This window comes from Enoplosus armatus, chromosome 8 (genome assembly GCF_043641665.1).
Source record: "Enoplosus armatus isolate fEnoArm2 chromosome 8, fEnoArm2.hap1, whole genome shotgun sequence".
Taxonomy (NCBI): domain Eukaryota; kingdom Metazoa; phylum Chordata; class Actinopteri; order Centrarchiformes; family Enoplosidae; genus Enoplosus; species Enoplosus armatus.
Window position 1 is genome coordinate 14,253,427 of NC_092187.1, and position 25,010 is coordinate 14,278,436.

A 25,010-nucleotide genomic window follows, 5' to 3' on the forward strand; every position below is an offset into this window, starting at 1 on the left:
ATGTTTACAATATCAGCTTTTAGAAAATGGCAACGTACCACATTTCTGAAATGGTCGATGAGTTGCAGCCATCCTCCACACCAAGGACGTTGGTTGTTTCACCACGCACATGGCCGAGGCACATTGCACCCCTAGGTTCATATCCAAGGGCATTCTATGCGATGCTTGCAATGACTCAGGTGTGGAACAACAATGACAATCTTGGGAAGCTTTCACTGCACAGGGCAAAGCCTGACCTCACTATTGGGTGACGTCAAGTTTCAAATGAAAACGAGTTGAATCATCCTGCGGGTGAAAGTTTATATCCACTGATTTGCGCAAACGTGGATGAAACGGTGAATGGAAGGAGAGAATGAATAACAGCAGCGAGGTGTAAATTATGAGCAGCTGTGTGTTCTTTTCTTTTTTTTTCACAGTACGTGGAAAGGGTAGGCACTAGGACCTGCAGTGAGCCACGCAGGAGGGAGGGAGCAGCTTTGGGACTCCTCTTGCTAAACTTTTAGAACAATCCCATTTTACCAAAGAGTGTGGGAGGGAAACAGTCAGAAGTGGATGGCCCAAGACCTGGATTCACAGCTTTAAAAGCAGGAGCGGGATTTGGAGTTTGGGATAATTCTGCCCTCGGCCAGGAGAGAGTGAGGTGGAATATAGCGGAGTTTATCTGGAAGTTGTCACTCAACTGGGGAGAGAAGAGAAGGAGCATTAACAGGTTGGTGAGTCCTACCTTGTTCTTTTAATACTCTAATTAAACATGGTGTTAATGTGCAGGGTGTGTGTGCATATAGGACAGACAAATTACAGAAACAGAAGAGAGAGAGTCTCCCTCAGAAGATTTGCTCTTCACATTTTCTTCATACCTGTCATTAAGTGAAAGTGGAGCCTCTGAATTGAGATTGAACTCAGCAGCAGCCAGTTAGTCCTCTGTTGGGGGGAGAAAATTGCAGCAGACTACCACACACAGGAGAAAGCTAAACGAAGAAAAGTTTAGTTTGGTGATACATGTAAAGTTTGTGTTGTTCTTTCAACATTTTCAGTCAGATACAGCAGCTTTCCAGGTATATGCGGATGGAGAGAGGTAATGGAAGAGGAGAGGGTGTAGAGAGAAAGAGAGAATAGAGGTGAGGATTAAAAAAAAAGGGGTTCTCCAAACTTCAATGGGAACCAGTTCACTGTTCAGAAAACTCCTGGGACATCAGGTTACCTTCTTTCTCTCTCTCTCCCTTTTTTTTCTATCTGTCTCTCCCTCTCTCTCCCCTCTTTTTCTATCTGCCTTTCTCTCCGCTCGTGTTACACAACCCTTAAAGGACTTGTAGGTTCTGATGAGTTCCAATGTCCAACATGAAGTATGTTGCTGAGGTTATCCTTCTGTCTGGGTGGGGCCTGGGTGCTCAGTGTTTTACACTCCTGATATGTATATTTGTGTGTAATTGTGTGTCTGTGTATGCAAGCGTGTGTGCTAAACACAGACCTCATGCCTGCCACTCCTACCAGGGAATTCCTTTCGGGCTTTGACAGGGGAGGAATGTCACCGCGGACGAACATTTACGAACACAAACAAACATCACACACCAAAGGCTTCAGCGGTGTCCTGTATGTGCAGTAATTTGGTCAGCCGCATTAGACTTGTTGTGTTATTATGATCTAATTTTAATCTGAAGAAGATGTAAAAAAAAATGTAGGTGCTGTTGGGTTAGCCAAATACCAAATGGTAGTGACAAGTCAGCTCATATTTTTGTCACACACACATATATCTGTACATTGTCATGCTTCAACAGCATTGTATGTGTGTGTGTGTGTGTGTGTATGTGTACATCTGTGTTGGATATACGAAAACGTACCAAAACTTTCAGCACGGGCCAGCCAGTGAAGCTCTCTCAAGAGAAGGTGCTCCGTTCTGTGCAAAAAAAATAAATTTTCTAAATTGTTTACGAGCTTCAGTTTTGCTGCCAGTGTGTGCCGGAGGGGAGCTGACTGCGTTTTCATCACCTCTCTGTTGGTCCACAGAGGAAGTGGAAAGAGAAAGCTGCAGCCGTCTGGCTATATATCTTACATGACATCTCAGCAGATACTGTACTCTGTCCATGGGATAATTCAGATTACATTCTCTTAAAGTTTATATATTTTTGTGGCCTTTTACTGTGCAGATCATCTTCATGAATTGGATGTCCTGTGACCTCTTTAGAGGAAAAAATGATAAACCATTTTATATTTGCTGGCCTGGTGAAGGCACACACTGGCCCTCCACATACAACGAAGCCATCTACGTAGACGTTCTAGCAAATAGCCAATCAAAACATTTCATTGCCACTGTTCTGTCATCCATTGACAACAACACAGCCATGAATGGTAAGCCAAACCAAATATACAGTATATCAAACCAAGAGCACTTGCTAACAACATTTTGCTGGCTTGATAAGTCGTCAGTTTGTCAGCTTCAAACAGCTTAAAAATGTCTAGTTGTCGAGATTATTTATTTTCGATGCGGAGCTGGTCCTTTATTCAATACCACTGCAAACATTTAAAGAACCACCTGTCCTTGGCTTGCAATCCACATTTGAGTCTGTCTGTTTACAGTATACAGTATCTTGGCTCCCTTGCTGTCTCACCTGTCCATCAATCATGCAGAATGACCCAGAATCTCGCAGACTAAAGGCGCATTTGTGATATTGCCTCAGTGGCAGCTTTTCCACACCTTTCGTTCAATATTCATATTAACAATACATTTAAAATCATTATTACATGATTTAAAATAAAAAAAAAAGAAGATATCTGTAACTTAAGGTGGAGTTTAAAATGGAAATGGTCGTACTCTATATATTCTTCAAACCCAGAAGTACAACCAATGGCATTGCTAAAAACAGCTTAAGCCATATAAACTAGTGTATGTATGTATGTATGTGTATGGAGGGCAGATGGACAGTGCTGTTTTCCCCCGCAGACAAAGATGTCTGTGATTATTCATGACCCTCTCAGGTTTCCCTTTGAAGCTGAATTACAGCTTTCCCTATGTTAGCACCTGTGTGTGTGTGTGTGTGTGTGTGTGTGTGTGTGTGTGAGAGAGAGAGAGAGAGAGAGAGGAGATAAAGGGTAACACTTTACAATTAGATACACAAAACCTTGAGTAGTTGCTATGGAACAAATATTGAAGTAACTGAATTGCTGCTAGGAATGCATTAGTTTAAAGCACCAACACAATACTGAGTTAATGTTACCATTACCCATTGGTAGAAAACCACCCAACAGATGAGGTTATTTACCAAAACAAAAATATGGAATGCTTGTTATAATCTACTTCTACACAATCTACTAATTTTATAATATGTATATTCTAAAAACATAAAATAAAATACTGGGTCAAAACAAAACAAAAAGTGTGATGTAGCTACTGAGTTTTGCTCCATTCATCCATGAATGAGGTAAGCCAGAGGCAGCATACATTTTAAAAAGAGATATCATATTTAGAGCACACCTACATTAATATTCTCACCCATACATGTTATTATTAGCTACAACAGTCTGGTGAGATGCTTGTTGCTGAACTGGTAAACTAGACAGAGGTTGATTTGTTCCCTTCACATTTGTCACACCCAAACTTTACTCAAAAGTTTTATCTATCAAGAGTCAGATATCATGACATGCAGTTAGGCATTAATGGATTGATAAATTATTATCCTACCTGTGTCTCACAAATTATCTTTACCATACAATTGCGAATATCTGATAAATAGAATTTGTGCTTGTTCAAAAACGACTCAATAGTCCGCTCATTACTGTCACATTTCAAGATGTATTTGGATTCAACTGCTGTTTTGTTCGCTGCTGTCCAGCATGGAGACATGACATGATGTCATCGTCACAGCAGGCGTGCAAATCTATGAGATTGTACTCACTCAGATTATGACAGGAAGAGGATCCACCCCTTAAACACATAAAGGATGGAAAAGTGTGAGCTGTCTAGACTGCAGAGTGCTGTATTGGACACCTGGGCAGAGGAGAGGCTGCTACAGCACACCTGGACTGTCAATTTAACTGTGGCTATTTCACCTGAGGGCCTAAAACCAACCGCACCAACCCTTAAAGTCAGACTACAAACACAGATATCAGGTTAGTTAAAAAAATGATTTTAATGGTCCTGCAGTGTTTTTCCTTTATCACCTAAAAGCAACCCTTTGAGGTGTATCACAAACATCTTGTTGTGAAACACTACTGCACTGTGCTGGATTTTTGTATTTATTTACTTATTGTACATATTTTCGTTATTTAACCTCAGAGAGCAGATTGTCATCCAGTAAACAGTCACTTTCAAAAAACAATAAAAAAAAAAAAAAGTTGGTAGAACCATCAGTTACAGATTAACCATTGAAGCAATGTAAAACACCAGGCATTTGCAGTCTGCTACAGCGACCAGTAATGTTTGGAATTATGTGAAACGACATTTCTACTGCTGTCCTGGAGTACTACACAGTACTAAAATACTACACTGCTCCACACATACAGTTTCAGGGATAACAAAGTCCTTTGTACTTTGGTAAAGATACCACCGGACTTAGTTTGACACGAGTACTGCTACTGTTACTTGAAAATCTGGACCAGTGCCAGCTGGCAACAAAAAAACGAATCAAGGGTTCATTCACATAGAAATATGATGTCTGATCGCTCCATCTTACAAGATGTAGTATGTCTTGCTAAAATAATATCCCATTTGTTTTTGACCCCAGGTCCAAGAACATTGGTTGGTCTTTTGGATATTTGCAAAGTAATGCTGAGCCTTTGCATCCTGCTAGCAGCAATAGTGTGGAGGCCCTGTGTATGCCATACTAGCGTCACAATCAAGAATTTTAAGTCATATAAACAGTGTGATACGCTTACTTGTTGATATACAGCAAAGCATTTTAAAACTTTGCTGTAATTCAACAAAGAAGGTAAGAATAAATAAATACCACAATTATATTTTCTCTTATTTTGCACTTGTATATATGCAAAATGTATGCTTTCAAAATAAAGTTGACCCATGTTTTGCTAAAACAGCTAGAACAAAATGTAAGCAGCCATTTCAGTTTCAGTCTAACCTTAACTTAGATGACATAATAGTTACCTCACAAGAACAAAACATATCATTAAGCAAAAGAAAGAATCTCTCTCTCTGTGAGCAGTAGGTGATGTTTGAACATCTAGAACAAAGCCTTCCTGTTTGGGAAAAATGAGGAGATGATAATTCATGGGTCAAAACGTAAACCACAGCTTTGGTTATCTTTTGGGTCACTCGAGCGGCAGTCTGGCACAGGTCAATGCACAGAATGGGGTAAGAACATCTGGTGTAAAGTGAACCAGCTGAAGTGTCCTGTCTGAAATCAGTGGGAGGGGTAAGAGGTCAGAGTTCGGGCTCAGGGTGACATCTGTTTGTGGAGAAAAAACGGGGATCTGGAGGTCACAGCAGGTCAGGATCCTGAACCATTTGGCACGGAGAGCACAGACCAGAGTGGAAAATACGGAAACGTGACGTCACCTCCCCGAATAACTTTCTGCAGTAATTCTTGTTGACGTTTCCTTTACAAACAACTTCTCACAATGTTTGGGAGAAAATTGACTCAATAGAAATCACAGCTAACGTTGTTTGACATTTGTAACTTACTGGATTCGGAGAGAATTGTTGTCAGGCACGAGCAGGATTCTTTTGTCCCAGCACCTTTTTTTCCCATATGGACTTGGTTTTCAGCTCCTTTTGCAATGTACAAACCAGTGCCTGAGTTGGACCAAAAAAGGTACCGGTACCCTAATTCAGCAGTTGCGTGACATGATCATCGCACGTGTCTTGGATATATTTATATGAAGCGCTGCGCGAGTGTTTAGGGTGCGTACCTAGACTCAACCGGAAGTGGCGGAACACAATAAGAAGTAAGGGTACTCATGTGGACAAAAATCACCCATTTCAGGCACTGGTACAAACTCAAGATTAATACACTCCTGTGTTTGGACTTTTCCATTCATTGAAAACTGAATCCAGTCAGTCTTTGTGTTTGACTGTTGAAGGTCTGATTTCAACAGGTGCTCCATCAAAGGGTTATGTTTGCCTGTGTCTGCGTGTTTCTCTTTCTGTGCGTGTGTGCACTCTATATGCTTCAAAAAATGACATCTAAATGTGCAGACATGCCTGCTCATTCCACATTAAATGCCTCTATGACTTTCAGCTATGGCTTACTCTCCTCTCATGCATGTGCACGCAGCCCAAACACACAGTAGCTGACAAATCACCAAATTACGGGGGCCGCTCTTACTGCTAGAATAACAGTGTTGTGGTCTTAATCTGTTGACTAAGTGCCGTCTGGTGTTTTGAATTGTTTCACCACAACCGCTTTTTTTTTTTTTTTTAATGTGTGTGTGTGTGTACATTTGGATTGATGTGATGACACTGTCTCACTCTCACTTTCCTTCCCCTTTATCCCGATTGGCAGGTTGACTAACACTTGTCTGGACATGAAACTCTCCCTCATTGCCATTAACAGAACAAGAATACTTAATCTTTTCAAATATTCAAATTCACTCCAGAGCCTCAAAACAAGATAAAATTAGCATTTGCTGTCAGATGCTTTTGATATAAATCAGTTTTTCAGCCATACAATCATCTGTTCTTACAAATTCCCATGTATTTAGAGAGTTTTCCTCCAACAAAGAAAGCACAGAAGAAATAGATACATAAACCACACCAACATCGGAGGAATGTGGTTTGTACATTTGTGTGAGCAATGCGCATGTGTATACGTGTGTATGTATAAGTGTGTTTGTGTTGGATACTCATCAAACACACACACACACGCCTTAGCCCCAAGGATACAAGTGAAGCCACTTATTATGCACTTATTCGGATTATGTCGATTTGGGAATGCACAGTATGCAGGAGGATGAGCCACTGGCTAGTCGTAACAGACTGGTCTCCTACACAATGAGCAGAAATTAATTAATAAGGCGTTATTCTTCTTATTGTTGTTTTAGCCAGACAAGATCCCAAAAATTGCAGAGGTGTGAGGGACTTTACAAGCACTTTTAACCACCTCTAGCTTCAAACAATCTGTTTTAATCCGTCGTCGAGTTTTGTTTTAGTTCAAACGTAAGGTTGATGGTGTGTCATGAGGAGTTTGGGGGAGGATGACAATCTCCACTGGATTCTCTGTTAAGCCTGTGCATCAAGCTCCACAGTAAATATTAATTCATCTAAACCCCCGCTGCAGGTCACATATAGACACACAAACACACATGCAGACGCGGTGGAAAGTAGCCGCTCCATCTCTTTCACCATAGCTCTGCTCACACGCTGAACATGGCATGCTGCTAACAGACAGAGGATGGGCCTGGGAGGTCCCACGCAGACAGGTGGTTGATATCAGCTAGAGGGGAGGGGAAATGGAGGGAGGGAGATAGAGAGGCGGAGAGACACAGAAGCAGAGAGAGAGAGAGAGACAGAGACAGATGACAGAATGATGTGGAGACCACACAGAACAGAAAATGGCCGGGTCAAGTCTTTAGTGAGAGGGGTGAGACTGTAATCTGACAAACGCTGGGAGTGACGACAACATCGCATTTTTACACTCTTCAGAGGATTCAGTACAGTCCTGACAAGGCCATCTATAACAGTGGATTGTGCTAGTCTGCATGGTTAAAAAGAGAACTCAGCTGAATAGTCAACGTTGTTTCATTAAGTTCATGCGACACATGTTGATTAAGATCAGCTTACTGAGAATGACTAAAGATGGGAAAAGTGAATCCTTTACTTTAAGTTTTTGATGTTGTATAAAAAAAACAAGTCTGCATGAAGTTGTACGTCAATCCAACTGATAGTAGTTGAGATATTCTATTCTACACATTCTATTCTATTCTATTGCTATTCTTTGAGCCATGCCGCTAGCATAGCTAAAAAAAACAAATCAAACAACAACATGAGGATGTGAGGTTACTGTAAAGAGGCTGTCAGTTATGCATGATGGCTCTTAAAGGCCACATGGACTTAAGAGGCTAGCTGGTTGACGTTTTTTTCATCCCAAACAACTGAGCCAAAAGACAATTGAATTATGTTTCACAAATCAAATCCATGTTACACCAATTTAAAGTGGAAGGCCAAACGCTAGCTTGCAGCCAGAGCACTTTCACTGTGCTGCAACAGCCTCTCAAATACTGTCTACACTTCTATGTTAAATTTAGCCTCAAGAAGATTTTTTTTTCTCATAGATCATCTTACCCAGCTACCCTTCAGATGTGGAGAATATTGATATATTTACTGTGTAGCACATACAGTCATTACAGAATACAAGTAAGAACATTACATGAATACTGTACATGCATATCCTAATGTCTGACGCAACATATACCCAATTTGCGTCTCAGGGCCCACACCCATGCTTATGGCATCAGACGAAAGCGCAGCACAAATGGGGCGTAATGGAAAACTTGGGTGTCTGAGTGAGCACATCTGTGTATTTACGCCCACGTTTCACTTTATGTTCTGTTGCAAATTCACCTGGGTGACTCATTCGCTCATTCATGGCTCCTCCATTGTCTTGTTTACAAAAACATGCAGTCAAAGTGCCACATGCAAATCTATATGCTCGATTTCGTCAGGGTTGGGGGCAAACTGTGAAAGACGCATTCAGAGCACAGATATCAGATTGTAAGATGAGTCAAATCAAACCTGAGATGATGAACTGAATGGCTCATTCTAACATTAGTCAGTGATCACTATCACAAACACAGCTGACATTTATTTCACCTAATCGACGATTTCAATCACATACGTGTTGATATAGTTGTACTCTCCTGGTAGATTTAGTATCAACGTGAGTAATCCTCTACTTGGACAACAGAGACACTTTTCAAGTTCTGCTCCAGTGGATGGCCTGAGAGTAAATAAGCAACATGAGCTACAACACCTCTGGGACAGTCGCCTTTCTGTCTCCTGGAGCAGACACGGGAGACATGTTCTTTTCTGTTAAAGCTATTGGGAGGAAAGACACAGCAATGAAACTCCATGTGTCTCTTACTACTCAACTCTTTGAAACTCCCTGTAGCCTTAATTCCTCCCTCCTTCCCTGTCCTTGAACTCCTCTTTGTCTCTATTTCCGCTCCCCTACAACCTTGTCCATCCTTGCTCTGCTTCGTTCTATCACATGCTCCTTTATTTGCTAAATTCCCAAGACATCTCATTGCCCATCTGTACCCCACCCTCCATTACTTGTTGCCTCTCCCCATCCCTTGATGTCTCTGATTCCTTCCTCTCCATCCCTCTGTCTACATCTCTCTCCGCGGCCAGATAGGCATTCTTGCCTCTATCCCTCCTCCTCTCACTGCTCCGCTGTGGGATCTTAGATTCTCACCAGGAAAGGGGAGTTATTACCACGACCATGCCAAAAGATTAACCACTTGTCATGAGAAGATCGTTGAATGTCAAGGTCATAAAAACTAGGGGTCTGGAAAACATGTTAATCATTGTGTTCATCCTGACTTCAAGGCCTGGAGGACTGGCCTCCCACGTCTGCTGGTCCAGTGCAGGGAGAGGGTGGGTTGACCGGGGATGGGCCCAGTTGTAAGGAGGGAAAAAAAGAAAAGTGGAAGAGAGTAGGGAGAAGACCTTTCACTAACACAGCCACAGTGCTCTGGCTGTGGTTTCGCCTCATTGCCAAAGGAACCTCATGCCTGGAGTTCTGCTGAGGTCCAAGACAGCAGGCGAGAGTTCATTATAAGGACATTAAACAGCGTCACACCACTAAAATGCATTGTCTGTGAGGACCTTTTGAAAGTAGAATTCAGAACTACTGAGTGACAGTAGTTGTGTCAGAAACAAAGCGTTCAGGCATATTCACATTAATGTCCACAAGTCTGACCCGAGCCAATCGCTGTTGACCACTGCTTGAACTGGAAGATGGACGAAAAACAGAATTTCCAGAAGTCTACAATGACAAATGTCGAGACCAGACGAAGATATTCACTTGGCGAAATATAAGCGTACAGATGCAGGTACCAGATTTATTACAAAAAGATTGTTTGAGTCCCTTAAACAGAACAGGGCGCCATTTAGTACAGCAGGTAGTTCTGCAACGGTGAATATTGCAGCAAACAACAATTTTATTTTAATGAATTAAGACACAATCATTTTCAGTTTGTGATCAGAATTACTGCACAGGAATGGGCTCAGTCATGCTTTTCTAAATGCAAGCATAACGTACAGCCCACCTGTTCATGGACATCTCCGGGAAACATTTGTATTGCATAACATGTTTCAACAAACAAAGTAATCCGTTTTTTTTCTGGAATAGTGCTAGAAACCACATTATTAAACAAACAAATAAAAGTCCATTGATATTCCTTGGTGTACAAAGAGCTGCATTGTTTTACTTTACAGTTTCTATTTGCTACTCATCCCTTTCTTCCAAATGTAATTACTGCTGAATTCCGCTGTCAGCTAAAATGTTGTTTATTTTGGATTCCTGTCACAAACACCACAAGGATTCAATCTTTCTGTTATGATGAATCAGTGTTCAACTTAGTGTAAGACAATGTGTGACAATAGGGGAAAAGGCTGAGGTTACATTGTAGTCATGTCTCTGCTTTGTTTCAGGGTTGCCCTTGCAAATAAATAGCGACTCTGGAACAAATATTGTGCCAAGAGCTGACTTAAAAGCTTTACCACATGTAGCATTATGCAGAGCTGGAGACGTGTAAAAACTCAGCTGATAAAAAGATCTCCTTCAGGCCAGAGAGATACAGTGAATGCCAAAACATCAGGCCTGTGGTTCCTGGAACTGTCTTTCATTATCTTGGATGGTAACGGGAGCCTTGTCAAGGCTGAAGTGCCTTTGAGCCGTGCTACATCAAAGAGAAAGGAAGATATTATGGTGACTTAAAATTCACATACGCATGTTATTGCATCTATTGTCTGACAGGTACGTGGGATCAGTTTAATTAGTAGGTATTTGCATTCAGTTAAACCGCATTCGCACACTTTTTCCCACTTGACGCTTTGACATCTACTGTTCTTGGATAGTTTACATTAGTTAAAAAGTAAAAGTGGAGCCATACGCAGACACAAGTCCAACTGTTTTAATTATCCCTTTTCCAAGACAAATTCCTTCCACTGGGAATTGAGATCCAAGAAAATCCTATCGTCTGTGCTTCTGGCATGTCTTTAGAGAAATTACTTTACAGCTTCTGAAGCAGTAGCCAATCATTTGTAACACAAAAAAACAAAACAAACACACAAACGCAGTCTGGGTTTGAGATGGCCAAGTTGGAAAAGAGAAGGGGGGATATCAAATCAGCAGTGAGAGGGTCTATGGATATGATCAGAGAAATGGTTGTGTAATGTTCCCAAAACACAAGGAAATGATAGAGAATGTTATGCACCTGCACACATGCGCTTGCACGGTGTTGAAATCTGCTATCGCTGTTGGCCACAAAAATAGCCATGTACGCTGGAAGTTACCTCTGGTATTTAACCATGAGACAAAAGAGGAACATTAGGTCAGATTCCAGGAGAATAAAAGGAGAACCTGGATAAATGAGAGACATACTGACTGACATACTGACTGACAGACTGACAGACAGAAAGAGATGAATGAAAACAGCAGGATGAAGACACTGGCTCTTCACCAAAGTCCGTTCCTTTTAGTTTCCACACCTTGGCTCCCTCCTTCCCTGATATTCTCAAGATACCCTGAACAGATACAAAAGCTTTATTTTACCACAGCTGATGGAAAGAAATGCCTGTGCAAAATATATGAAATCCTACAGGCGCCATATAATGTACACTTGCTAATCAAAACAAGAAGCGAACTTCAAATACAGACTTCTTGATACCCCCACCTCTCACTGCATGGCACCATGTTCAATTACGGTTTTATTACAGGTAAATTTGTTGCTAAATGGGTGCTCATGAAAACCTGAAGCCACAGATATGTTTCAGAGGTCTTGTTGGCAGCGTGTTACTGAGCTGGGAAACATTCAGTGGATGAGTGAAGTATCTGCCTCTGTACGGATGCCAGCATCAGCCAGTTAAGTTGAATAAAGGGTCAGTCTTTTGAAAGCTACTTGTTTTTATAGAAATACATTGAAAGTTGGGAATACTTTCACCTGTGTGTTGTACACGCCAGACATATTTTATTGCTGCACCCAGTAAACCCATGAAGCTAATACAAGCTGATGTCAAGACCCGCACATGTGTTCTTTTCTCCATATTGCAGAGGTTGGTCAGTTCGTAGCAGTTTGCACAGTAAATGTTCTTTTGTTCGGCATATCTTGCATCATTTGTCATCGCGCTGAGGAGTCAAGTGCTTTAACAGGTTTTTGTGTGCCTGTCAGTTTGATGCTGCCTGCCTCTCTCTTCCTGTGTCCTGAGGCCAGAGCAGCAGAGTTTGCTGTTTGAAGTATCCCTGATATAACACAGGTGCCTTGGTTCTCACAGCAAATGTCTTTTAAACATGAAGACGAGGGGAAAGGACAGGGCAGAAGCTGATCTCTTTCATCTCTGTTACTCACATTACGACCGTCACATGTCTAACATCTGATAACGTCCACTTTTATTCATTTGTTTTTTCAAGAATGGAATTAAAGCTATGGGAGGATTGAGAAACAAAGATGCAGGACAGTATCAATAATGGGCTTTTTTTCACGTGTAACTACAGTATTATCTGCTGTTTTGATAAAGTCTTGACCATCCTCACTTAAAGCCACACTCAGTTGCACAATTAGAAAGACTGAGTGAAGTTGGACAGTTTGACTACAGTCTGTTTCCCTTAGATTTTTTAAATAGTCTCCAATGAAAAGGCACAGCAATTTGAAGTGCAATTGTAATGAGTTGTATTGAAATGTTTATTAACCACAGAATGACTGAAAGAGCATGTGTTTCTGTGCAACCATGAAAAATAAAAGTCAGACTGGTTCTTCAAATGGTTTAGTTTATATGAAATCCCATCTTAATACACTTCATTGATGACATCTGTGTAAATGGACCAGGGTGCTGTGTGAATCAGAATTATAAGCATTGGACTATTTAAATGTTTTTTTTTTACTGATTTAAAAAAACATTTATAATTAAAGTTTATTTTAAAGTGTTAGGTTTTTCTGACTGTCTGACCTGTGCTGTATATCCCACATATGAGACTTTTGAAGCGTTTCCAAGAATAGCCAGCTCACTGACAGCCTCTCAAGAGCGTTTGGAAAGTTCAACTTCATTGTGCTTTTAACAGACGCTGCATGACATCATTTCGCGTGACAAAAAAACTTGATTCACAGCAGTATCTTGGCCGTTGTATTAGTTTCGCATGGCGGCTTGTCTAAACTGTGACAAGCAGACTGTCTCCCTGTAGATGACATGCTTCGATTGCAGTGAATGAAACGGTGACTAGACGAAAAATGGAGGCAATGGTGAGCACGGCTCTGTAAAGTGGAAAGGCATCAGGAGGAAAGACATCCGATGCACATGTGAATTCTGTTGCAATCCTCCATTTTAACTTAAGAGTTTCATTTCAACTTAAAGAATTATTTTCTCCTCAAAGATCCTTATTAGTCGTTGCATTTTGATTTTGCAACATTGATTGATGATACAGTTTCTTTAGAGGAAACAAATATATCTTCAAACATTTGGATGCGTGTAAAAGTGAAAAGAGGGCAAGTTGACCTGGCAGTCGTCTCTCTTGATAATTATTTCCAGTGGATGACAGCAGGAGGAACTGCACTACACTGAATTGATGAGAGACACAGAAAAACTGTTTACCTTTCTCTGTTTTCTCTCTCCGTGTCTCTTTTCTCTAATTTTGCAGCTGTCAGTCTCTCTTTCTCACCCCCTCATAATCTGATGCCGTTGTCGTCACTCCGGGAGAGAGAGGTGTGTGTTTGTTTGAGAGAGCTGTTGACGCGCCGCTCCTGCACATCTTTTAACGAGGACTTGTATCTAATGACTAATGTTTCACACTGATAGGAAGAAACCCCTGCTATGTAAACTAACCTCGGATTGACGGCAGGCAACGCTCCCCTAAACTGCTCATGTTTTGGCCCACCTGCCTTGTTGTCATTGTATCACAGTCAACACACTGTACTGTAACCACATGCAGTAATTTGGCAGCTTGTAGGTACCAGAGTCTGATCAATGGAGCATCTTGTGGACAGGCAGGCTAAATGAAAACGTGTTACTGGCTAACAGCAGTTAATACCATTAAATGTGTGGCTGGTGTCCACTGCCTTGGGCTAAGTAATTAGTCTTTGTCTGGACTGTTTTCCTCTCATGTTGCCTAATTTCCACAGGTCACAACCTGGCAGCTGCGTGACTTATGTCTTCTTTCCACATACTTTCATCAACTTTTGGCATGTTTGTTTAACCAGGTAGTGTCGTGTGGTGCCTCATGCCATTTGAAAGCGACGGATGATTCAACAGAAATGGTCTTGATTTGCAGTTTGGTAAAGCTGGGGAATCAGCCCATTGTGAGAAAAGGAAACCTCCTTAGAGCACTTTACTGTAAGCCACATGAGCTTTTGTTTTTTGTTTTTTTTACAAAGTCTGTTCTCATAAACATCCTTCTTAGTGCAAACTGTACAAAGCATGAATCATAAAAGAATATCGAACAACTGCTTTGTGTATACTAGTGTGTATTAATGCAATATGTTGAGTGTCTGGAAATATGAAACATACTGCGTCTGTCATTTTGGTGGTATTTGCTTGAATGGTTTTGGAATACCTTTGTCATTATTTGGCTGGTACATGTGTGCAGGACTGTCTCCTGCTAGCTCTCTTATTCTTCAGGGCATCTCCCATGTGTGTTTGTGCACTCTTCTTCTGCCTAGATACTGAAGAGGAAAGCAGCTCACTGTCCTGTGCACGTCAAAGTGCAGGGAGACTTCCTGTTATATCAGTACCATATGGATCGCCTCTCCCCCACAGTCTGATGCATGTTACGATGTAAAATCCATCGGACCATTTCATCTAACATTTTCTATTCCAGTTCCAGTCAACACCCTGCAAATGTGGCTGAAATATTTAACTTTCCATTGAGACTAATGCACAATACCTGGAGCAGAGTGCGGTTTTGTTTCCACACAAACCATAAACACACACAAACAGCATTGGGAGCACATCTAAACCATATTCACTGAAATACAGGAAAACCGCTGGGGCATCTCACGACCTTGTATAGCGTGTGTTTGTTATTTTGCATATAATATTTGTGTGAGAGGGTCGTACAGATAGCCAAACAGATTCTGATCCAGCGCTGAAGTAATCCTATAAGTCAGAGGTGCTCCCTAAACCGCTCTGACCCCTGTGCTCCTGCACTGCAGTGTTTATGCTGGCTCCACTGGCATTAAACACAAGCCACATATTTTTAACATTAGGATCCTCCCGGCTCTCCCTGGGCCATGTAAATAGTGGGCTGCCCGTCAGCCGGGATCAATCAGCTCACTGCCTGTTTGGGCCAGCTCCATGTGTGTGTGAGTATGTAGGTGTGCGTGTGTATGATTGTGTTTATTGAAGCCAAAATATATCACTGGTAGGTCAGTTTCTCCTAAGTCTCTCTCCATCTCCCAAGACTACTTGATTGTTTTGCAGTCGCAATGCCAAACTGATCCTGTGGCAATGACTGAAGACTTATTGAGTTATTTTATTTGAGTAAAAGGGCATAAGATTTATCTGCAAAAGTGCTAATTTTAGACTTTTAGATTCACTTTATATTATTGGATTACGATTACTGCTGAATTAACATGTAAGCAACATTTAATGTTTGGGAATACTTCATATGTTTTTGTGTCATTTAATCTACAGTAATGGATCATATTTAAAAGTGCAGTATGAAAAGCCTACCAATACCAATTGCTCACATATATCACATTTATCACAATAGGATCAATGAAAAGCTGAATCATGTCTTAAAAAGCTTAACCAGTAACTTATATACATGTGGCAGAGCACTAACTACTGAAGTATTTTGTTTTTGCTCTGAAAGGTAGTGGAAAATAACTAGAAAGTAGCATTAAATAGAAATACTCAAGTAAAGTGAATAAATTAAGTACCAGTTCCTCAAAACTGTAATAAATATATTACTTGAGTGCATGTACACATTGTAGCATAGTATAGTTACTCTCCACCGCTGCCTGCTACACAAACCAGTACAGAAAATGTGGTTCAAAGAACAGAAATCTTAAGAACTTGAGCATTCTTAGCTTGTAGGAAAAAACCTGAAAGATGATTTAAGAGGCTAAACTTTTCTCATTCGTTTGAGTTGCTATTTCTAATGGGAACAGGGCCAGTGGCATTTTGATATGTGTCAGCTGCTTGATGTCGTCTTTGAATGCCGGTCAATGCAGGCAACACTGACCTCTTCTGGTTATTATGTGCTACACTGGAAGGATTTCACTGCAAGACATTTATCTTGAAGATCTGTGTGCCACAAAAGAATAAAAAAAAACAAAAACAAGTTAATGTTTTGTCTTTGCAAACATGACCATGAATCAAAATCACTTCCTTGGCTTTTTTATATCCAGCCAGGAAGCTGCACCTCTCACAACAAGGTCGTAAAATTAAACATGTTGAGCTAAACATTTACAACACTAATAAACTTTGTGGTATTCCAGCGCCGTACCAGCAAGATGTGTTTTAGAGAACGTTGCAGATAAGTCAAAAATACTGACACGCCAGTTTCAACTCACCTCAGTGACCTTCTGAGGGTTTGTGTGGGAGGGGGTGTATTCGTACACATCATGGCATCTAACCTCATACATTCCTACATGCACTTGTATGTACACATGTATGGCACGTGAGAAAAGACAACGTTTGCATGTGTGACAGAGTCTGTGTGTGCACGCATGTGTTCACATCCCCTGCAAATGATGCATGTTGGAGTGCTTTACGTTCAATATATATGTAACATCTAAATGAGGTGTGAAATTCCACACATTCCAATGTATGGCAAGTCTAAACTCTAAGAGTTAAACATGGTGAGTGTGTGTGTGCACTTTACGTGAGATAAGGTCAGATAATGGTAAATTGTGTACGTCTGTGAGAGCAGTGGTGGTCAGGGGAAGAGAGGTGAGAGTTTACCTTGCTTCTAGACATTTTACTTGCACTTCTTGCACTATTTTACCACTGGACAGTGTGTCAGTCTGAAAGACGAAACTAGATATGGCCAATCTGCAAGGATAGAAAATGACCTCCATTTAGTTTTCTCTTGTGCCTTTTATTGGGAGAAATTAGGGTAAAAAATAAAGGCATGTAGCAAAAACAGTTTTTTTCTTTCTCATTCTGCAGCTTGGTTTATATATGTTAAGATTCCTATTTTTCTTTTGGCTTTGTATTTTTGTTGTCTTGCTGTTTGATATACAGTATTGTCTTGTAATCCCACATGTAATGGGCTGAATGTGACAGAAATAACCAACTCACTTTGCATTCATGAGAAATAAAGAATGTGTGGAAGTCGTTTGAACAGTCCACATAAGCATGTTTAGTCTTGAATGATAAAGGCAGACATGTTCATTGAATTACCAGTATACATTATTTGAAACAGTAAATAGTTTCAGTAAAATGTCTATTGCACAACATGGGATATACTGTATATGAAAAGCTGAATCGTGAATCCATATGTTTAAGCTAAGTATTTGGTCTGTATGTGTGTGTTACAGAGCTGTGGTTCAGGGGGTCCAGATGGCAGGCATGAGGGGCCCGGCCTGCACTGGAGTCTGGCTCTAGAGTCCACAGGGGCTCCCACTTCAACTGGACACATTCCACAGGTACACATAAACACTCACCACAGCAACACACAAAACAAGACACTTCAAGTTCAAGGACCAAAGACGTTCCTGTGATGGTGAAAATGGACAAAACATTTGTTTCTCAACCAAAGCACTTAACAGACAGAAAACACTGCTTAAATAGATCTGTAGGACAAGACTAATTTTGCCAAAACACAGCTCCCTTTTGATGGTGTATGTATGCAAGGGCTGCAACTAACAGTTACTTTGATTCACTTGGAAAATAGTCAGACTAATTCTACAGATTCACTGATAATCAATCATTTAGCTTTTACAAGTAAATTAACTATGTCAAGGTAGCCTGGCATCGCCAGACCAATTTGCAAATGCAAATTAGTCTGGAACCTCTCAGTTAATTTTCCATTTCCAAGGGGTGTTATCAACCTAAATGTCTCTGGACGCTACAACCAATCAGAGCAATGAAACGTGTGACATAGCGGTAGACTGCTATGCAAGGTAGCTAGTTCCAACATTCAATTCATATTCATATTCAACATAATGCACAGACGGCATGACATGATTCAGAAGCCAACACTTACCATTTGTACGTAATGTCAACTACTGTCCAGTTCGTCTGACGCAATAGTGGATTCAGAACATTTCACATCTGTGCTTAAACCCGCCCAATATAAATAAATGGTTGTGATTGGCCCGACCTGAATCAGGCCAGATGGAAATCTGTCTGAACAGGAGGGGTGTCAGACTAACGTCCAGGCTAACGTCAAGGAATTGACCATTTATTTCAAATGGTTATACAGTTAGATTTGGTGGAAAAGACTGTTTGAGAGAGCTCTCAATTAATCAGAGCAGCGAGGAGGATTCTGCTGAGTGCACGAATGCCCCCTTTAATAAACACATATGTGAACATAAATCTCAGTTAAATCAACAACATGAAATCTGACTTAGGCAGAGGTTGGGTTGGTGGAGGAAGTTGAGCATGAGCGTAATCATCAGAGTAACAGTGAGCTAAACACTGTAATATAGCATGTTGCAAACAGCTGATGCCAATCAGCCAATACAAGTGGCAACTTCAGTCCTCTGCCTGAACTATGCTAATGCTATGTCATCTCAGGTTTTCAGAGCCCAAAGAAATGCCATCACTTTGCTTATTTTGTGTGACCAAGAGTAAAAAGAGTTGAACAGCGAATCTGGATTGTGGTTCTAGAAGATGTTATATTCTTTCTTGATAAGTGGTTTATTTGTTTTCTTTCAGATTGTCAGTAGTTTCAAGAATAATGTAAGTTGTATGTATTTATCTCTTGTCTGAACTTTTTTCCCGTTGTGTTGTGGCTCAGGACGTGTGCCCATGAGGTCGTCACCACTGGTCCTGCTCCTCCTGATCGGCGTCCAGGCTGTACTGAACATGGGAGGTGGATTGGCCCAGAGCGCCGGGGCAGCCAACCACAAACTAAGACAGCAGACGGCAGCCAATCACAGAGCAGGACAGCAGCAGACAGCAGCAGGGGACCACCTTTCTTCACAGGAGCATCGCAAGACCAGCCACCACAGGACCAAGAGGGCCCATCGGGCAGCTTCACACACCCAGGATAGGAGCCCTGTCGTCGGGCACTCTAAGTCAGATTCCCCCCCTGACCCCTCCATCCCAGTGGTGGACCCCAAGCTCTTCTCCAAGAGACGTTACCGCTCCTCGCCCCGTGTTGTCTTCAGCGAGGTGCCCCCATCACATGATGCCCTGGAAGGTGAGGGCTATGACATTGAAGGGGTGAGGGGGGTCAGGGTAAGGCGCAGAGCAGGATCGCACACCATGCACCGAGGAGAGTACTCAGTATGTGACAGCATAAATACCTGGGTGGGCAACCTGACACGAGCCACAGACATAGCTGGGAACGAGGTGACAGTGCTGCCCAACGTCACAATCAACAACGTGGTGAAGAAACAGTTCTTCTATGAGACCACCTGCCGATCCCCCACGCACAGAGGCACCGGGACTGCAAACGGGGGAAGGCCGGGGGGACGGGGCGGCAAACAGGGCTCCAAATCAGGCAACTCGGGCTGTCTCGGCATCGACAGTCGCCACTGGAACTCCTACTGCACCAACACACACATATTTGTAAGCGCCCTGACCATCTTCAAGGAACGGACAGCCTGGCGTTTCATCCGCATCAACGCCGCATGTGTGTGTGTTCTCAGCCGGAAGTCTTGGGCGGGACGACTGGGGCACTGACTGGGGAGGACGACTCCTGACCACTGAACTATGAACCAAGCACACACATTTCTACTAAACAGCCACTGCAGCTTTATTGCCAATACTGTAATCCTCTTCCCCACCTCCACACATACCAAACACTGAACATAGCATTCAATAAACACACACACTTACACACACACACACACACAAACAGCTTCATCAATCCAACCCTTTGGCCCCTGACCCTACCTCAGTCCGAGAAGTCCTGGTTGTTTTAAGTTATGAGGACTGCATGTCATATTTATGGTTTATACAGTCAAATATGAAAATATATACAGTATATGTATATATACAAAATGAATTCAAGCTTTTAATGTTGTTGTTGTTGTTATTGTTGTGTTGTTCATGCTGTTATTTATTAAACACCTCAGTACTTGCCTGGTTTCTTCTGTCAGTTTAAGATAGTGTTGATGTTCACATTTTGGCTTGAGAGCTGCTCTAATTATTATTTCTATATTAATGAAATGACTATGTGAAATATGAAAGAGAGAGAGAATGGAGGATGGCACTGCACTGTGCTCTTAACCAGGGCCCCATTAGGTGTCACACGATAAATGTACGGGGCCATGACATTTTTGGTGGGTTAGGAAATAAGGAAAAACTCAATTGTGCTACACGTAATTGATTTTGGTTTTTTTTAACTTACTTTTACTTTTCTCTAATCTTTGCCTTTTTTCATGTGAAAGTTACCTAGTTAGTTGGTTACCACTTCAGGCCCCTCAAATGATTCAAGTCAAACTGAGAGGAAAAACACCCTTCAACAGATCTGCTCACAACCCAACATGCACCGTCTAACAAAGCGGTCGCGAGAAGACTTTGCTTGATAACATTTCACAAGCACAAAAGATTGTGAACCACTGCTCCTAACACGCCCAAAGTCCAGACTCTGTAAGTGCAACTCAAATTTTAGAAACAGCTTAAAATTAAAAGACCAGACATTTAATCAACCTTAGTACCTAATACTTCCTCTCGTATATGGTATATGCCTTCAAATATATTGTTACTACTGGTGGCCGACGACTCATGTCTCTGTTGGCACTGCAGCATTATTCCAGGACAGTGGAAAGCAGCCACTGGCAGAGCAGGGCTGGCTTCAGAGGAAAACAGTACAGACACAGTACATCCACAGCCCAGGCTCTTCTTAGGGTGAAGGAATGTCCTTCACACCATGCAGGTCTGAGAATCCAGCCTTACATTTTATACACACAGAGGAAGATGGATTGGCTGTGGTGTTCCCAGCATGGCAGAAATCCTGTCACCTTGGAAAACTGGTGTAAACACAGCTGCAGGGAATGCCTGTGAGTCTGTATGTGAGGGAAATATAGAGGTCATACCTACAGATTGGGTGACAAATTTGGTCTAAAATCTCCCATAGGTGCTGAATTGGGTTGAGATCAAGTGACAGTGAGGGCCATAGCATGTGGTTCACACCATTTACATGTTCATCAAATTATTCAGTAACCAGTAAACCTCTTTGCCTGTATGCATTTGCATGTGGTATGTTTCTCCACTGACTTATTCAGGTTATTCCTATAATTTGTCACCAATTTGTATTTGAAGATGCAGGATGAAAATAAAGGCAGTGCAGGGCAACCATGAAAGAATGTATAATATATCATCCAACAGAATTCAGAAACGATGTGCTGGTTTGGCAATAAGATTTTTAAAAAAACAAGCATTTGAAACAAATGGTGAATATACTATATACTGTATGGTATATATATAGTATAGAGAGCACCACTAGAACGCCCCATTGACAAAAAATTGCAATGGGCCTCTGCTGAAGGGTAATTTGGAGAACAAACGTATATTTAGGAACATGCAGGAACATGTACATTTTGACATAGTGCTAATTTACAAGACATGTAGACAAATAATAATGCACTGAACTGTCTTTCATCGTGTGGGTTGATTTTGTTCTTTGGTGGTACCTATTCCCAAGAAAATATGCAATTAATCAATTAACCACAAACCAATTGACACACAATGAATATGGGGCCTGAGGATCTAGTTCCCACTTTGAGCAGTAATCTGTCCCTGTATAGTGCAGATTGTCTTTGCGTTTGCCAGAGAATGGGTGCCAATCACAGACACCTACAAAGGATGAGAAGAAGAGCATTTCATCTTCACCAACACACAAATTCTCTCAGTTTACGTTGGATGTCTCTGACAGGATGTTTGCAAGAATTTGCTACCCTCTTGTGGTCAAATTGAAAACAACACTTGATAAATATTTGTGCCAAAGGAACAGGAGAGGGATGGGAGAACTGTTGCGGAGCTCTCTTTCTGCTTTGCTCTCTTCTTCGGAAAGTTGAATTCTGCACCTCCCCTCACGTCTTCACCCTCCCCAGGTGCCAGGCTGTGCTCTCACCCTCACTAATGCTGCTGCTTTACAGATCATGCGCGGTGCTATTCAGCTCTGGGTGTGTTGCCGGGAAACCACATCGAAGAAAGGCTGTCTGATCAAAGGGTTTTCAGAAGGTGACCTCAGATGACTTCTCACTTCGGCAGGCGGTGTGGTTTGTTAACCGCTTTCTCTCAGTTTTGCTGCAGTAGCTGTGAAGTTATGCAAGGCGGGTAACCTGCGAGTAAAGACATAACGATGAAGTTGAATTCTGGCTCCTTTCGCAGACTGTAGAGACAGGGGATCATAATTTAGCCCACCTAAACCTTATGGTTTTCCAAATTGTTTCCAAGTCCAAGTAGGCAAACATGCACCTGGATGAAATAAATAAATAGCACTCCCTATGCTCAACAGCTGCTGTCAAAGAGCCTTTAAACAAGTCAAAGCCATTTGCAAAAACTCTGCATTGTACTACTGGTCTCCTATTACATGAATGAAGAGCACTGCTCAGGTGACTTTTCCCTGAACATAAATTACCACACAGTCACTGTTTGCAGGCAGACCAGTAGATGGTGCTATGCTGCCACAGATAGAAGTCTCTTTCACTGCTAAAGTTTGTGGTTGTGATAACTAATCACAAGTGTTACAGCTTAATTAACATTATTTCCAAAAACTAAAACAGCCTAACAATTCTACCAATCTTCACTTTAGTAGCAGATTATTTCGCCCTCACAGCCAACAGATATCACAGCCTGTCATCAATAATGACCTCAGAGCGGAGGAAAAGGTCCAGGCCCTGACCCAAACATGGGTGTAACATACAGCGATTACTGATCCCACCCGTTCAAGAGAGAGTGGGAAAAGCAAGGAGTTTATCCAAATTCTGAAGATACTTACAATAGCCAACACCACAGTGTCAATTTGTTTAAATTTGTCTGGCTCGCAGATATGCTCACGATACTATCTGTTGGCTAAAAGAAATTTGACGCATCATGTGGAGCTGTAAAATGACAGGCAGTTATTTGTTATCTATTTTCAAGGAGGTTATGACCTGCACGCATTTTTCTTGTACATGTTTGGACCCACATAGCAACGGACAAGCAGGGACACAGTGGCCTTGTTCCAGTCTTATCAGCCTTTCCTCTTTAGGCACTGCTCTAGTTAGCGTCCAAAATAAACCTTTTTTTTGTTTGTTTTGCCTCCGCAATTCCCTTAATGAGCCTCATAAGCACAAACTCTGCTGCTCTGAGAGTTTTAGACGGTTCAGTTTTGAAACAGACACACACGTGTGACACTTGTGAAACTAGTGACACTGAAAAGTGTGTGATTATCCACATAAATGCATCATATGAGCATTTGTTGTAGCCCTTCTCTCCCTCTCTCTCTTCGTCATGTCATTCCTGCCTGACTCCCTCTTCCCTCTAGCGAGCAGCTTGGCAGACCACTTTGTTCCTCTATAAGGGCATTTTCTAACCAGTGTCTAATTCACAGTGATAAAATGAAACTGCTATTTGGACGTCTGCTCTCCTTGGTTGTGGGGCAAATATTTATGTTGAACATGGTGTTGCTGCTGAGTTACATGCTCCCAGTCACTGATGACACTGAGGGAAGAAATCCAGCAGAGGGGCTGCTCTTTCCATTTCATTAATAGCAGATTTAGTTTGTATCTCACTGATGCTTTGCACAAGGTTGGATAATGCATTTAGGAATAAGAAGTCAAACGTGCTTTAAATTCAGAGAAATATGAACATAAAATGTCAAAATTGACCCAACTGCAATGGGCAGGCTAAATTCATAATCCAGTGATTTTTAGTGGGGCATTATCATAAAAATGTATTCGTACTATGACTTCTGTTGTGTTAAAAAGCATTTCCTTTTCCAGGGCACTTACTCACTCTAACAGATTTCCATTGCATCTTTAAAGATTAAGTTGAATGAGGAGGACAGCGGATGATAAACTTGTTTGAGCTGAAGCTCTTTAATTCATCGCTCCAGGACTAAATTTAGTGCCGTGGGGAGCAAACGGACAGAAGCAGAAACTACTTCAGCTCCCAGTTTATACTTTAGTCAACTAGTCTTACTGATACATGATTAGGCTTAACTGTTTTTTTGACAGTCTTATATTGCTGTAAGAGGGGAAATGCTGTCTTGTAAAAGGAAATTGAGTAAATCCTGTTATCTAACAGTGTGATTATAAAAGGAAAAGGATCTTTTGAAGCAACTGATTTCTGTATGGATTTATTTGCTTTCTTAGTAGTAAGCCATTTGGTCTGTGCACAAGGTTTGACTAAGCAGTACTTCTGTCATCAAATAGGCTGGTTCCCATGCTTCATACATGGATGACGAAAGGTCTTAATATGTCTTTAAAAAGAGCCCACTATATATAGCAGTAAAACGATGAGATGCCATAACAGTATAGGAATTATATCCTAGCTGAAAAATATCTCAAGGTTCCCGCCCGTGCGGATGTGGAAAGTTGAATCATTACAGAACTGGCACAGTCACTGTTTCTTTGTGGAAGGATTAAATCACAAACTTGAACAGCTTCTTTATTATTGCCATATATTGAAGGTGTGTGAGGATAGTAACAAAACATGAGGGGAATATACAACATATGAAACAACAGCAACAATAGACCGACACGCGTGTGATGGGAGACTTAATATCCTTTTGTCAATAAAT

General features: G+C 41.5%; 1 protein-coding gene across 1 annotated transcript; it reads left to right on the plus strand.

The window, feature by feature from the left end:
• Nucleotides 1-17,658: 17,658 nt before the first annotated feature.
• On the plus strand, nt 17,659-20,276 carry ngfa (nerve growth factor a (beta polypeptide)). The gene is made up of 2 exons (XM_070911024.1): nt 17,659-17,754; nt 19,071-20,276. The coding sequence occupies exon 2, from the start codon at nt 19,082-19,084 to the stop codon at nt 19,958-19,960; it is 879 nt and encodes a 292-aa protein (XP_070767125.1). The 5' UTR covers nt 17,659-17,754; nt 19,071-19,081; the 3' UTR covers nt 19,961-20,276.
• Nucleotides 20,277-25,010: the final 4,734 nt, after the last annotated feature.

Excerpts from the sequence above, each read along its gene's own strand:
- ngfa (XM_070911024.1), top strand. The coding sequence starts at position 19,082 with ATGAGGTCGTCACCACTGGTCCTGCTCCTCCTGATCGGCGTCCAGGCT.